Below are 15789 nucleotides of genomic sequence, written 5' to 3'. Positions count from 1 at the left end.
TGCTTCTTTTTGGTGTTTTACTACTGTATGTTTCATCAGCATGACTGCACAGTTTAAATACACAATTGAAAGAGTTGTGATGATCTCATGAAGCTGGGTTCTGGGCACTGGATCCAGGACGTAACAATGAACTGGAACACTGAAGAGTCAAATGCAGAACAAGAAAAGTTTCACTTCTGTTTACTAGTCAAGCAACTAAGTGAAGGAATAAGCATTTTTTAATTTTTAAATTGTGTTATATAAAATGCTACCTTCTTGTTGGGACAGACTGCATTAGATAAATTTTTTTGCCAAACTTCCTATAATCTTTTTATTAATTTACAGAGAGAATATAGCACCTTTCATCCAAAGAACTGAAGGTGCTTTACAAACATTAGCATTTAGAAAACAAGTACATTTAAAAATCTGGATTCTTGCTGTTAAATCTCTTCGACTCCAGATACACAATTTTTTGGAGGCTGACGGAAAGCAATTCTGTTTCTGACAACGAAAGAGGCTCAGAAAGAGTTCGGATTTGCTTTCACAGTACAGGCATTTTCCAAAACCTGGTGCTGGGCTTACAACGCAAAAACACACAAATCTTAATGCAAAGAACAATATTTCAAACCTTATTTCAAAAGTGAAACACAGGGTTTAAGACATCAAAATCTTCCAACAGTTCTAGACATCCGGACAGAGTAGGAGCTGATGCAGGTTGCATATTAAAGATGTGCTCTTGATCCAGGCTTTTTAGGATCACACCCAAATGAACACATTTAGAGTTGTGAGATTTTTCAGGAAAAAGCATTAACCTAGGAAAAGCTAGCCAAGAGCATATCAGGAAAATGAGGAAAGGGGAGTAATTGGCAATTAAAAGTAGACAGTTCTCACTAGAGCCTAGGACATTTTATTAGAAACCAAGTATATCATAGGCAAATAAAAATGGTTATTACCCCCATTAATACAACATAAGGGATTTTACATTCAGCCTAGATACAGGGAATAACAGAGCCTCATGCCTACAAATCTATGACTTGCAAGTATTTTCCACCACATGATTACTCTATATAGTACATAGCCCTTATTTATCAGAGGGATCCAAATATTCCTTTTAGGCTTACAGAGTCCAATACATTCACTCTCTCTTCCCTTTACATGTCTAATAGTAAAAACTTTTTTTTTCATGCAAAAAGCCATTATTCAGTTGAAGAGAAAAAAATCAGGCAAAACAGAGATGGCAATTAAGGAATGGACAGAATATTATTGGCACATGCCCAACTAGTGACAAACAAATGCAGTACACCATGACTTAAAAGTAAAAGTCACATTACACGGGTAACTAAAACAACTACATCAATCTAAGCTAAGGAGTGTCAAATGGGAAGGAAGGGCTCAGGGTTACCAATTTTATTGGTACAACTTAAAAGCAGAAGAGAGAAAGCACTTAAATACAATTTATGGTAACAGAAAAAAAAAATACTGCAGAAAGCTGTTCAAAGACCACACCAAGTTGTCTGCATCATTAATTTCCAGTGTTTCACAAGTAGTAAAATACATAGCTACATATCCCTGTAAGATAAAAATACCTTTCCCCCTGAATTACACTGGAGTCAGGGCAGTAAAACAAAGCTACTGACCCAACAGTTCAAGTGTGTGCAGCAAATGTCTTAGCCACTTCTTTCTTACAGCTATACAATTAAAAACTACACAAGGAGCTGTGTGGTTGGAGGAAAAAAATCAAAACACTATTGTGCTCGCTTAATGAAAGAAAAGCCCTGATGAAAAATTATGTGCCAAGAAGCTTAGACTATAAAGATTTTTATTGCATTTTTAGGTAACCTGGAAGTTCTTATCCTGAAGGGGGACAGTTGGTTTTCAAAACTACCTGAACAGATGCTAAAGTGCTTTATTAATTGGCTGGCTTCACAAAGATTTCCTGGAATGACAAAAATTAATTATAGTAGTAAAGGGATACCAACTATTTCATAAAATGGTTAATTCCAGCATCATTTATGACCACAATCATAAGAGACACTGGAACACTTGTCCTTATTAAGTGGACAGTTGCATATCAAGAACTGATCATCACAACCCTTTGGATATTCAAATTACTTACACAAAGCCGAAACATAGTATCACAGACCTTTACAAAAAAGGACAATTTGGTTTTTTCAACACTTTTAAAAATCTGCTTCAGATTACAGTTCACAAGAACAAGAGTCCTGACTTTTCAACCTTTCCAGTTGCAGTTAAAAAATGAACACTTTCTAAAAGTTAAGGTCAAGTGTTACAGTAAGAATGATTCCTATTGAAAAGTACATATATTTTACTTAATGATACTCATGATAGATTGTAAACTGGATTGATCACATTCTACTCAACTGGTATCAAATGAACACATCAGCATTACAAGTATTAAATGTTTTTCTATTACTAGAGAGGATATAAACCAAAACATTAATATGGCAGTTATTTCTTTAGGCACAGTTTAGTGATTTGTTTTTAAAATATATAGTATGGAATTTCAGTTGAAGTTTTAAACTTAATAACCAAAGGGCCAAGAACTCCGATTAGGAAAAAAGAAAAAAAGAATAACTTGCAGCTAACAATGTACACTGTTTAAAATTTCTAACACTTTAACCTATCTGGGTTTTATTTAAGATTACTTTATTAAAAAATACAAGGAATCTGAAAACAGATCAATACAATTATCTTAATGTACAAAGTCATAAGCTGTAGCAGTTTTTAAACTAAAATTTAAAAACACAACAAGGAGGGCAGCCCTTTAGACCAATTTATTTTATATCCATTTAAAATATCATCCAACAAAGGAAAATGAAGTTTACAGCTGGGACAGGTACACATAACTCGAGGCATTTGCAGTCCATCGTGCCCACTGAATAACAACTTTGCTGCTGAAATTTCTTAAAACTTACCAAACTAAAACAAAAGACTGAATAATACAAAAGGAGGAGTATTTCAGTGTAGTCTGTTCTGTCAATTGGCTTTTTTAAAAAAGGAAACATCCTGTTTCCCGTAGACCAGTAAATAAGCAAGAGCTACATGCAGCAGTGTGAGTATTAAGACATTTCTCAAGTCTTCTCAAATGAGTCCAAGGCGGGGATGGGATGGGGGAGAAAACTGATAGAAAAACATTGCTATAGACACCATAACAAACAATAAATTTAGATAATTTAAAATTAAAAAAAAAAGGCAAGAGGCAGCATTTCAGCAGCAAAGTGCTTAATAAAAAGTATATTGTAGAGGGTAATACACGAAAGTTGGGGTAAGAGGGCAGAAATATGGGTCAGCAGGATGGGCGAAGGCCTCAAAGGAAATACGGCGTCGTTGTCCTGGGAGGAATAACACGTTCTGAATCTGGAACTGCCCGGAATAACTTTGGTTCTCTTGTATTTACATCTTTGAAGACCATGATCGAAGCAATATTTCCACAACGATAACAGTAATTAGGAGCAGACCATACTGTTACCAGCTTCTCATCAAACATAAATTTATAGCCTTCATGCACTAGTTGGTGTGCTCTGCAGATGAGCTTTAAGTTGTTGATATGAACAAACTGCAATTTAGAAAGGTTTTGTTAAGTATCCAGCACATTTTTAAAAAAATCAACCTACATATATAAGAAAATAAGCATTTAAATAAAGTATAAATCCTATAATTACTAAACCTCTCATGATTATAGAATCCATTCTACAGTTATCCCCACTAATTTCCATAAGTTATAGAGCCACTTTGGCCTGAGTTATAGAAATCATAGTAACATAATTAGTTAGAAGTTTCTGAAAGAAAAGCATTCTGTAAGTGCTATCAGATATGAAACAAAGTTTTTATGGTTTAATAATAAATATATTACTATCAATATCTATCATTTACTGAGGCTTTAGTATGGTTCTTACAAAATTCTGAAAGAGATTTATTATCCTTCTCTTGCAACTTCAGGAACCAGAGGCTCAGACAGGATAAAACTAGCTCTCTGACTTCATTATGCTGGATTTTACTTCACCCTGTGGTGTATGTGTATGTGTAATTGTGTGTGTATATATATTTTTAACTGAAAGTAGTTAATCTCAAAAATATTGCTTATTCACAATAAATACATGTCAAATCATTATGTTGTATACATAAAACTAATACAATGTTATGTCAATTATATCTCAATTAAAAATATATACACAAAGAAATATATATATTAAAAAGTTGCCTATCTTGCCCTTGTTATCTCATTACTTAATTGCAATGTTTGAAAGAAAAGGAACATTTATTTTACACATAGTACCAACGGATGCTAAAGGAGGTGCTTTTATTACGTGATCTCATTTAACCATTAAGGAAAGACATACAGGATAAACTAGACAAGAAATCTGATATCCATAGCCACCACCGTTTGAGTAAACTAGACTAGAAGTTTGGTATCTATAGCCACCATAGTTCTTTATGTAGTCCATTAGCAACCAACAAACCACTTTTCCGAAAATGCTGGCTTTACCTCATTTGTGACCTTTGCACCAAAAAGCCAACCTGCTCCTCGGGGACTGATTGCCCAAGTATCCACATCTTCAGGATCTGACCAAACCAGATCACAAAACGCTCCTTTATGAGGAATTTCCTGGTTCCGTTCAATGGTTCGAATTTGATCCAGTGTTTTGATATCAGGAGATAAACCACCATGAACACACAAAATCTGCTCATCTATTAACTAGCAAAAAAAGGAAAACAAAGAGTTGAACATATAATAATAAACTCAGTCATATATCTAAATCCATCAGTGAGTGCTAATGATATCAATATAACTGAAATGGCAATTAGATAAAAATATGCCAAGTGTTACTGGCAGGAAAATACTTGAGCTTTTTTTAAAAAAAGATTTACATAAACTTACAGCTGCTACTGTGAGCATGTCAAAAACTTTGGTACAGTATCTCCAGGCATTAGCGTTTCCGTATTTGGTTTGGCACTCATCTATGAGAGAAACAAAGAGTTCTCATTAATGAAGTTCTGAATCTGCTGATAAAACTAAGGAATACAGGGGAGTTCCCTGGTGGTCCCGTGGTTAGGACTCAGCGCTTTTACTGCCGTGGCCCGTGTTCAATCCCTGGTCAGGGAACTAAGATCCTGCAAGCCATGAGGTGCGGCCAAAAAATAAATAAATAAATAAAATAAGTAAAGAATACATCTAATACTGGGACAACAGAAATTTGCTTAAACTAGGATGGCAAGTTATGATACATAGTTAGCCCTAGTAGGTCCTCCATGTAGAACCAGAAGGAGACCAGTGTCTAACTAGTCTAAAAATGTGGTCCTGCTTTTCATTCCAGAAGTGGCTCTAAGAACCAGCTGAAATTATTAGTCAAAATGCTATAATCAAGAAGAGTTGGGCTTCCCTGGTGGCGCAGTCTCCTATGCAGGAGACACAGGTTCGTGCCCCGGTCCGGGAAGATCCCACATGCCGCAGAGCAGCTGGGCCTGTGAGCCATGGCCGCTGAGCCTGTGTGTCTGGAGCCTGTGCTCCGCAACTGGAGAGGCCACGACAGTGAGAGGCCCACGTACCACAAAAAAGAAAAAAAAAAAAAAGAAGAGCTAAATATTAATTTCACATAACCCAAAGCAAAAGCTTTTGTCTTACTATTAATACCGGGGGGAATTTCCTGGCGGTCCGGAGGTTGGGACTCCATGCTTTCACTGCTGAGGGAGCAGGTTCCATCCCTGGTTGGGGAAGTGGGGCCCCACAGGCCAAATAAATTAAACTTAAAAAAAAAAATACTGGGCAATTCTATCAAACAGAGTAATGTATTTAATGTGACTACCTTATTCTAGCAGGATAATCAAACAAATTAGAAGAGCATGGATAATTCCCATTTCAACATTTTTCAGGCCTAGGTTGCCTCTTTTGAGATTTTCTGCAAATTGTGCAACTACATACTTGAGTTCCATTAAGTACCCCTGTAGTCATCACTAAGGACAAACTGCCAATCAGTTCTTACATATTCTCAGCTGAACATTCTCTCTGCTGTCGACAACAGTTAATAGGGTACATTATCTCTTCTCTCAGTTAATACCACTAAGTTCTGCTCTTTGGCTTCTTCCTTAATTTCGAAAAAAAATGGATGTATCACTAATTGCCCTAAGTACGGCTGAAAATGATACAGGATATAAGACTGTGGGGTATGGTCAATCCTCATAATTTTCTAAATTATATCTCTACATGAGGCAGGGTCCTTATTGTAAACGTCTCACGAGACAGCTCTAACATTGAGCTCAGTTTACCAGTAGGAATCTTGTGAATTTTTCACCTTAACACGTAAGCAAAGCACTTGGTTCATAATAACTGCTAACCATATATTTATCAGTGTGAACTGAAGGCCCAATATAATAGCTATATATAGACATTTTTACTACTTTAAAATCAATGTTAAGTTCCATGATGACTAAAACTGTCTCCCTCCTGAGGAGCAGATAGGCTTCCTCTTATCAAACAAAACCATAGATGAACACTAGAGCACAGCTTGGGATGAAAAAAATTCAATACTAGATGTTGTGCTGTTGTCATTTTCTTTGGTCAAGGCATCTTGATTAAAATGTCCTCCTTCCTCTCCCCCTTTTACCTCTTTTGCCCTACACTGATATGTTGGTCAACTTCTGGGGTGTAATTATATATGTAACATTAATCTTACACAGTTGGAGCCAGTTGCTTTCACTGAGCTAACACCACATAATGTATTATCCAAAATACTGATTATTTTGCAAAAGAATCAAACACTTTTTATTCCAAATGATATTTGGCATTTTGTGAATGAAAATCTGAAGTAACTTCTAGAAAGGAGATAAATATTAGCCATCTAACTTTTCAATTCCTATTAACAGTATATCAACAATAAATTGTCGGGGAGTTCCCTGGTGGCCTAGTGGTTAGGATTTGGGGCTTTCACTGCTGTGGCCTGGGTTCAATCCTTGGTCGGGGAACTGAGATCCCACAAGACACGCGGTGCAGCCAAAAATAAATAAATAAATAGATAACAATATGTTGCCAAATTTCTCAATTTAATAATTGATAATGGCTGACAAAATCAGGAGTAAGAGAGTTCAGCTTATCTTTATAATGACAGAAGATAATTCAAAATATAAAGTCTAAAAACTAAAGGGTTATGAAATTAATATTTTCAAATCTCTCAATATCTTCCTTAATTGTGTTCAAGGAAAATTCTTATTAATAATATCAACAGGGCTTCCCTGGTGGCTCAGTGGTTAAGAATCCATCTGCCAATGCAGGGGACACGGGTTCGAGCCCTGGTCCTGGAGGATCCCACATGCTGTGGAACAACTAAGCCCGGGCGCCACAACTACTGAGCCTGCGCTAGAGCCTGCGAGCCACAACTACTGAAGCTCATCTGCCTAGGGCCTGTGCTCCGCAACAAGAGAAGCCACTGAAATGAGAAGCCCGCGCATGGCAATGAAGAGTAGCCCTCGCTTGCTGCAACTAGAGAAAAGCCCGTGCACAGCAACGAAGACCCAATGCAGCCAAAAATAAATAGATAGATAGATAGATAGATAATAATAATAATCTCTACAGTTCTGTTATCTACCTCCTCCAAAGAGCTTCCTAACCTCATTCTGAAAAACTTTCAACCATATAAAAATTTTATAGAAGTAGCTATTTTGCTTTTAATGGCTGCATTCTATTTATGACCTGAGGTCCTAGTATTCTCTGGAGAAAGCACACAGATTTACAGTACATCCATCCAGTATAGTACAGTGCAGCTATAAAATAACATCAATGAAGTGAAAAGGCTGATCACAATATTAAAAAACAAGTATGATCCCATTTTAGCTTGGGGTGTGTGTACACACGTATGTATAAACACACACACACATACATATATATAGGATAGGTTCTCAAACTGAGTGTGCAAAACATTCCCTTTCAGCAGATTCTAAGGTCCCACCCCAAAAGTGGCGCCTAGCAATCTACATTTTTAACAAGCATCCCAAATGATTCCAGTGAGATAAACTGAAGACTACACTTTGAGGCACTGATCTAGAAAGACATACACCAAAAAGTTAAAAATGGTTCTCTCAGACTACTATGTATAAAGTAATAAGCTACAAGGATATACTGTACAGCACAGGGAATACAGCTAATATTTTATAATAACTTTAAAAGGAGTATAATCTCTAAAAATACTGAATCACTACGTTGTACATCTGAAACTAATATTGTAAATCAACTATACTTCAATTAAAAAAAAAAGAATGGTTCTCTCTACATATCAATAGTCAGATTTTCAACTGACTGAGGGAAGAAAAGGAGTTAAAGGTGAGAAAGTGGAAAAAGATTATCTGTATTTTCTAATTCTACTATGAAAAGCACATGTATGACTTGTGTGGCTTTTTTCCCAAAGAGGAAGGTAAATCAATATTCAGAATCAGAGAAATAGAAGGTCTTACCATAAAATCCATACACCTGTGTAATCTGTCTACTCTCATGATTTCCTCGCAAAAGTGTAATACGATCAGGCCATTTAGCCTTTAGTGCAAGAAGGTAAGTGAAGGTCTCCAAACTATAGTAACCTCTGTCTACAAAATCACCCTGTAAAGTAAAAATTTACAGTTACAAACAATACAATAGCAACAATATTTTTTAAAAATTATACCAAAGGGCACAAACTCAAGAGACACAGCCCAAAATAACAAAAATGAAGAGTTACACATTGAATTATTTGGAAATTAGGTTTTAACAAAAAATTCAAATGGAAATAAATAAGCTGTTCCTACTAAATGTTTGTGCTAGTCTTATGCTACAGGAGCCTACAGGAACCTGCTGTGCAATCCTCTCAAGGATTTTCCCTGCAAAACCACCATTTTTTCAATTCTCTGTTACCTACATTAATAAATGTTTCTAAAAGATCATGTGTGAATCAAAAAACTTCAAATGAATTTCAAAAATCTTTTTAACTGTATCAAAAGAGCTGTCAACTTGAAGAAAATAGTTTTTTTGTAAAAGCAATTACCATAATTATAACAGTATTCTACATTTAGCTTTGTATTTAACAACTACATAAGAGGATATACTATTTACACTTCCCATTTATGTTTTACTCGGGCCAATATTAGACCAATAGGAAAACAGCTAAAAGATTAGAAAAGTGACCCAGAAATTTTCAGAAGGAAGGAAAATAACAGAAGGACTCAGAAAAAGTTCAACAGTAACATTATATTACAAAAAGAAAGTAAGCAAATATCTACCTTAACAGCAAATGTGTATGTGTATATTAATCAAGCCACAGATTAATAACAGGTGAAAATGAATGCTCAAAAAAAATCTGATAAAATAACAGTAAACTGAAGATTTATGCCTTAAACCTGTGGGCTATTTTACAGCCTAACCATTACTGAGGGCTACAACCCAGTCCTGTGTATACAGCAGTTTACAAAAGCAATTATTCTCAACTAGAGGACACAGCAAAATGTAGAAAAGCATAGAATCACCTTTTCATGTATTTAAATAGTGATTGTCACATGGCAATGAAATTATTACGTAATTTACATGTAGTAAGTCAGATCCCTTCCATTTAAAATAAGTACTTGACATCACTGGTGTTTACATACCATAAATATGTAGTTTGTGTCAGGAACCTGACCTCCAGTTCTGAATAGTTCACAAAGGTCATAAAACTATAAAAGAAAGGCAATATATGCTGATTACAAATTCCTGTGAAGGAGTAAAATAATAAAACCGAGGCCAAACTGTATAAAGAAGCAGTTAATTAAGAGGACTTCAAATATTTACATTTATACAAAGAAATGAAGTGCAAACTAAACTGCCAAGCACACAGCTCCCAAGCCTTAAAAAAAAAAAAAGCACTAAAATGAAGCTCAGTTATCACTAAAATCATTCCTAAGTCACTAATGTTATAGGCAACCCCCTTTCAAATTTCTTTCATACTTCTCCCCATCTATCACTTGAGAATTTGAAATCATTTATCAGTTACCTGTCAATAAGCTAACCCAATCACCTTGCCCCACCTTCAGCATCTATCTTAAAGAGACAAAAGATAAGGAAACAAGTGGATAAGAATTTCTTTGGAAGAATGAAGTTACATGACACTTCGTAGTGTCGGAAAGAGCAGATCAACCTTCTTACACTCTACTTTGGAAGATGTGTACCCTCAGCTTCTACAGCTGTGGAGAGTCTTCTCAATAATCAGTAGAAAAAGAATAGTATATTTCATCATATTCTACTTGACTGAAAATTTAACTGACAAAAATGTGCGTTCGATAACTTCAGTCAACTCGATTATCCTAATCCTACTTCCTAAAGTCACAGTTTTTCTGAAAAAGGATTTTAGATTAAAGGAACTGACTATAATATACCATACCAACTACAACCAATAATTTCCTTCACATCTATCTTTTACACTTGAAAGTAGTATTACTACTTAAATTTCTAACACTTAAAACAGTACAGAAATCTTAGTCATAGTGAACAAAACTGAAATTTAAAGATTAACTACTGAAATAAAGTACTACCCTTTGTAGCAATGTTTCATAAGTCTGAAGAGTTGTCACTTGCTTAAAAAAAAAAGTTTAAAATAAAATTTTCCTATCTTCTTAAAATTAGCAAACAAACAAATGAAACAAATTCAGTCTCAGTCAACTGGTAGACTATTATTTATTCAAAATATATGCTGTCCATTTCTACAAAGTGGAATCCCTTCCTTTGAAGGAATATACTTCTCACTTCCCACCGCACAGATATATATATGATGTGTGTATGTATATCATATATATGTATAAATACAATCACACACAATATGAGCAGTAAAAAATAAGTATATATATACACATATACATATATGTGTTTGTGTTACTTTGGCCTAGTAACTCCACTTCTGTGACTATATCCTAAAGGCAAAAAAAAAAAGTCTGTGTAACATAAAGAAAATGCATCATAGCATCATTTCTAATAACAGAAGAAACAACCTTCGTAACTAACGTAAGGGAATATTAATAAAGTATGATCTACCAATTCGAAGACCTGGACCTTAGGCAGTCATAAATAATTATTATAATGGAAACTATGTAGCAAAGTGGGAAAATGACTAGGGAAAAGAATGGAACACAAAACTATACCTCTAATATAACTATACAATTTTGTCATGTAAAAATTGAGTATGTACACACTCAAAGTCAGGAAGGAAACATGAAAAAGTTTTATGAAACAATTGCTTCTGTAAAAGTGTGGTGAAAGAGTGTCCTTAGACTTTACTACTGATGTCTGTAGAAACACATTCTTGAATAAAAGCTTTGTAAGTTTCCATTTAACTTATATATATTTAATGGATGATCAAAAATTCTGCTTTGGGGACCCATAGTTCCTACTCCATATTGGTAGTTTTTTCCAAAATTCTTTAATATAATAAATATTTACTGAAAACATATGCAGACAATTAACCTTGTCATACATTACTGGAAGCCCATCTCATTATTTCACAAATAATTTCTACCATCTATTGTATGTTTTTCATATCACACACACTCTGTAAATGTTCTCATTTTAAAACAAAACCAATCCCGAGAAGTGGATTTTATTCCATTATTAGAGGCAAGGAAATAGTTGGCTAACTCAGCAGTTTTTAAACTTTCTGGTTTCAGGACCCACTCATAGTCTTAAAAATTACAGGTCCCCAAAAAGCTTTTGTTTATACGTTATATGAATCAGTATTAACCACATTAGAAATTTAAAGTGTAACACATACCTTCATACAGGTATGTGTTACAAAAGGGAAGAGAATTTTAATAACCTTTAGAGATAATGGTGCATATTCTTCTTTTAATACATCAAAACTTGACAACTGTTCTCTTCTCAAACTCTGTTAGATAAGTTGGTCTAACACTTTGAGTGGGTAACACACTGGTTATTTGGAAAATGGAAATGACATTTCTTTATACATCATCAAAAAAATATTTGTTAATTTACTCACCTCATCAGAAAAGTCTTTTAAGTATCAGAAGCTAGTAGCCTCATGGTGGTAAACTCAAATTTTCTAAAATTCCAATATTTCACTTGAAAACTCAAATACTGTCATCAGCAACAAATAACGTCAATTGTTTTCCTTGAAGTGACTGGCTCACTTTGTTCACTTTTGCAAAACAGTTGCTAAATACCTGTAGTTTGTCATTCATTCTCTCAGGTAAAAACAGTGTTCCATTGAAAAAAAGAGGCTATTTCAGCAGGAGATGCAAAGAACTGCACAAGTACTTTTCTTTTGAGCAAACCATTTTTCTTTGATATGCAGTAGATGTGCTTTATGCATACTTCCTATTTCATCACAGGGACTACTCAAAAGATGTATCTACTGAGGGGTCAAGAGTGCCAATTAATATTACTGCTTCATCATGGACATTCTTAAGTGATACTGGCATTTTATTTTACTGTACATGCATGCATGCTGGTGAAGAATACAATGACAACCAGCATAGGCTGGTGACACTCCCTTGATTCATGCTGAGGCACCAACAGTTTTACCCTCAGTTGATTTTCTGCCAACTTACAGATGCTCAAGGGTCCACAGGCCATATTTAAAGAACTGAAGAGCTAGCTGAAATGGCTTCTTAAACAGCTGTTATGTACCCAAGCAGGACTTAACTTAAACCAAGCTCTGTCTGACACTGAAGTCTACAATCTCCTCACTAGATTATGTTGTTTCAATGCTTCTCAGCAACTGTATGCTTGTCAACATTTCTTATGAGTTTATTTATACTCATAAACCAATCCTGCAATTCCAAAACTAGCCCAAGGGGGAAGACAACTGTACAAGTCCCAAAAGATACACCTTACGTTTGACTAGTCTGCAGACATTTAGAAGCTCCTCAAGTCCCATGCTTTTGATGAGCAATTGTTTTAAAGGGTCAAGTACAAGAGAAACACGGCTCAATTTGGTGGTAGTCTTAAAATAACATGGGCTGGGAGTTCCCTGGGGGCCTAGTGGTTAGAATTCCAGGCTTTCACTGACGTGGCCCAGGTTCAATCCCTGGTCGGGGAAGTGAGATCCCACAAGCCGTGCAGCCAAAAAATAAATAAATAAATAAATAAATAGCATGGGCTATCGGGCACCCAAATGAGTTTCAAATCTCAGCTCTGTCCCTTAGTAGCTGTGCGAATTTGGGTTAATTCCTCAATCTTTCAACTCAGTTTCCTTCTCTACAAAACCCTACCTCATAGGAACCTTAAAAAAAAATTGACATGCAATATGTGAAAAAGTACATTATTAATGTCAAAACACAAGATAAATGAAAGTAAGAATTGTACATTTGACTGAAGGTATATATAATCTATCAGTAGAAGTGCAAATTTATTATCTGAATTAATTTTAGCAGTTTGAAGTTGTCTCTAACTTCCTGACCTCTGATTATGACTATAATTCATATTCTTGAAAAGTCTTGGGGAATTCCCTGGCAGTTCAATAGTTAGGACTCTGCACTTTCTGGTTTTTTTTTTTGCAGCACGCGGGCCTCTCACTGTTGTGGCCTCTCCCGTTGCAGAGCACAGGCTCCGGTCACGCAGGCTCAACGGCCATGGCCCACGGGCCCAGCCGCTCCATGGCATGTGGGATCTTCCCGGACCGGGGCATGAACCCGTGTCCCCTGCATCAGCAGGCGGACTCTCAACCACTGCGCCACCAGGGAAGCCCAGGACTCTGCACTTTCACTGCCAAGGGCACGGGTTTGATCCCTGGTCAGGAACTAAGATCCCACAAGCCTCGTGCTGCGGCCAATAAACACAGGTAACCCCTCAATTTTAATATTATAATCAAGGGAAAGCATTACTTGGTTTATTTCAGCTTTTAGAAATATGTTAAGGCACTGCTTACATTAATACCCTTTATGTTAGCAAAATACAAATATTTATTATACTTTTGGAGAGAAGTTACATGGAAATTAAGAAGAACTCCTAAGGTCTACTTTAGAGAACTAGAATTTTAACAGATTAAATATGACATAGTGGGGGCCTCTATTTAGAAGCTGATAACATGCAGATGTCATTTATTATAACCTCACACATCCAAAGAACAGACTGAAAAACCAAAAAGAAAAGAGCTAAGTAGTCAAAATAGAACTTTATGGGACTTCCCTGCTGGTCCAGTGACTAAGAGTCCGCCTTCCAGTGCAGGGGACGCAAGTTCGATCCCTGGTCAGGGAACTAAGATCCCACATGCCACGGGGCAGCTAAGCCTGCATGCCGCAACTACTGAGCCTGCACGCTCTAGAGCCCTAGTGCCGCAACTAGAGAGAAACCGGCAACGAAGGGCCTGCGCGCCGCAGCGGAGACCCAGGGCAGCCAAATTAAAAGAAAAAAAAAAAAGAACTGTACTCATGGAGCAGCCCTCAATCACAACCAAGCTACACACATTTCTGCTTCTTTAGGCAGTCATAGATAAGGTCCTGTAGGAATTCATAAATACTATATTGTTCACAAATATTATGTCTTATAGCCCCAACTCCATTGCATGCACAGAGCAGGCTATGAGTGTTCTGTTCAGCTTTCATTTCCCAGTAAAAAAGAAAAAACTACAAATACACAGTTTTCTAACTAGGCTAAACACTAACAGTAAGAGTCTAAAGATGAGGTGTACCCCTCCTGTCAATGCTCTGAAACTCTTAAAAACAAACAGAACCCCAGCAGATGAAAAAATGAACTTTCTCATCCCATTCTAGCACTGACTTGCTGTAAAATCATGCACCAATAATTTTATCTTTCTGAACTGCTGCTATTCTCATTCCCACTAAGGAAATGATAAATTTTCAATAAATTTCAATAAAATTTTCAATAAAATATGACATTAAGTGAACAGAACAGAAATGAACAGAATGAATAGAAAATTAGTGCCTAACACCAAAGCATCTGCTATCAATCATAATAACTAGGAGCAGCCCGCATTTGTATTTTATACCTCCCCCGTCCACAGAGCAATAATGCTTCTTCACTTTCTAAGTATGATTTCAACAAAGTCCATGAATAATTTGACCACTGCTTTTATTCACTTTAACAGTAAACAGGAATCATTAATGTCACACAGACTGAGGCACCCTAGCCAACCACCAGCATTTTTTTTTTTTTAATATTTTGCAGCACAACTGGAAACAGACATGGACAGACAGTACAAAAGCTAAAAATCTCCGCATGAAATTTTACCTGTCCATGTATGTCTCCACACACTGTTACTGGTGTTGATACTGGCTGGACGTTTGACTCTTCCAAGAGGAGGTCACAAACATAGTCACATAGCCGCTGTAAGAAGAGAAAATAAAATGCAACCTTTTATTACAATATTAAAACTAAAGACCAAATGCAAAAAAGACAAGAACTAATCCGTGTATTGTTTCACAGGAAAGGAAACTATGATGATTCTGGGATTCGATTTCTGTCAGCTTTTACCTTCCTCTCACAATGCCTATTCCAAAATGCAAACTCCCTGGCTTACAGGTAATAGGTTCTAGAAGACAGAGAGCTCTGCAAGGAACTGTAAAATGATGTTTTTCAACAAAAAAATGCAAAAGTCAATAAAGAGGAAAAGGTTTTTACCTGCTAATTTTTTTTTTTTTTTTTTTTTGCGGTACGCAGGCCTCTCACCCCTGTGGCCTCTCCCGTTGCGGAGCACAGGCTCCGGATGCGCAGGCCCAGCGGTCATGGCTCACGGGCCCAGCCGCTCCGCGGCACGCAGGATCCCCCTGGACCGGGGCACGAACCCATGTCCCCTGCATAGGCAGGCGGACTCTCAACCACTGCGCCAC

General features: G+C 36.4%; 1 protein-coding gene across 1 annotated transcript in view; it reads right to left on the bottom strand.

Moving 5' to 3' along the window:
* Positions 1–2759: 2759 nt before the first annotated feature.
* Positions 2760–15789, bottom strand: part of PPP6C (protein phosphatase 6 catalytic subunit) — a 29365-nt gene continuing 16335 nt past the window's right edge. Inside the window, exons 2-7 of the mRNA XM_082842760.1 lie at positions 15191–15286; positions 9604–9669; positions 8443–8584; positions 4880–4959; positions 4487–4696; positions 2760–3556 (exon numbers count right to left, since the gene is read on the bottom strand). Of these exons, the coding sequence (XP_082698886.1) occupies positions 3308–3556; positions 4487–4696; positions 4880–4959; positions 8443–8584; positions 9604–9669; positions 15191–15286 (843 nt within the window). The 3' untranslated portion in view covers positions 2760–3307. The remainder of the gene's footprint in view (positions 3557–4486; positions 4697–4879; positions 4960–8442; positions 8585–9603; positions 9670–15190; positions 15287–15789) is intronic.

The sequence above is a fragment of the Leucopleurus acutus genome (genome assembly GCF_964270905.1).
Source record: "Leucopleurus acutus genome assembly, chromosome: 7".
In the NCBI taxonomy this organism is placed as follows: Eukaryota; Metazoa; Chordata; class Mammalia; order Artiodactyla; family Delphinidae; genus Leucopleurus; species Leucopleurus acutus.
This window is presented reverse-complemented; position numbering and strand designations above follow the sequence as displayed.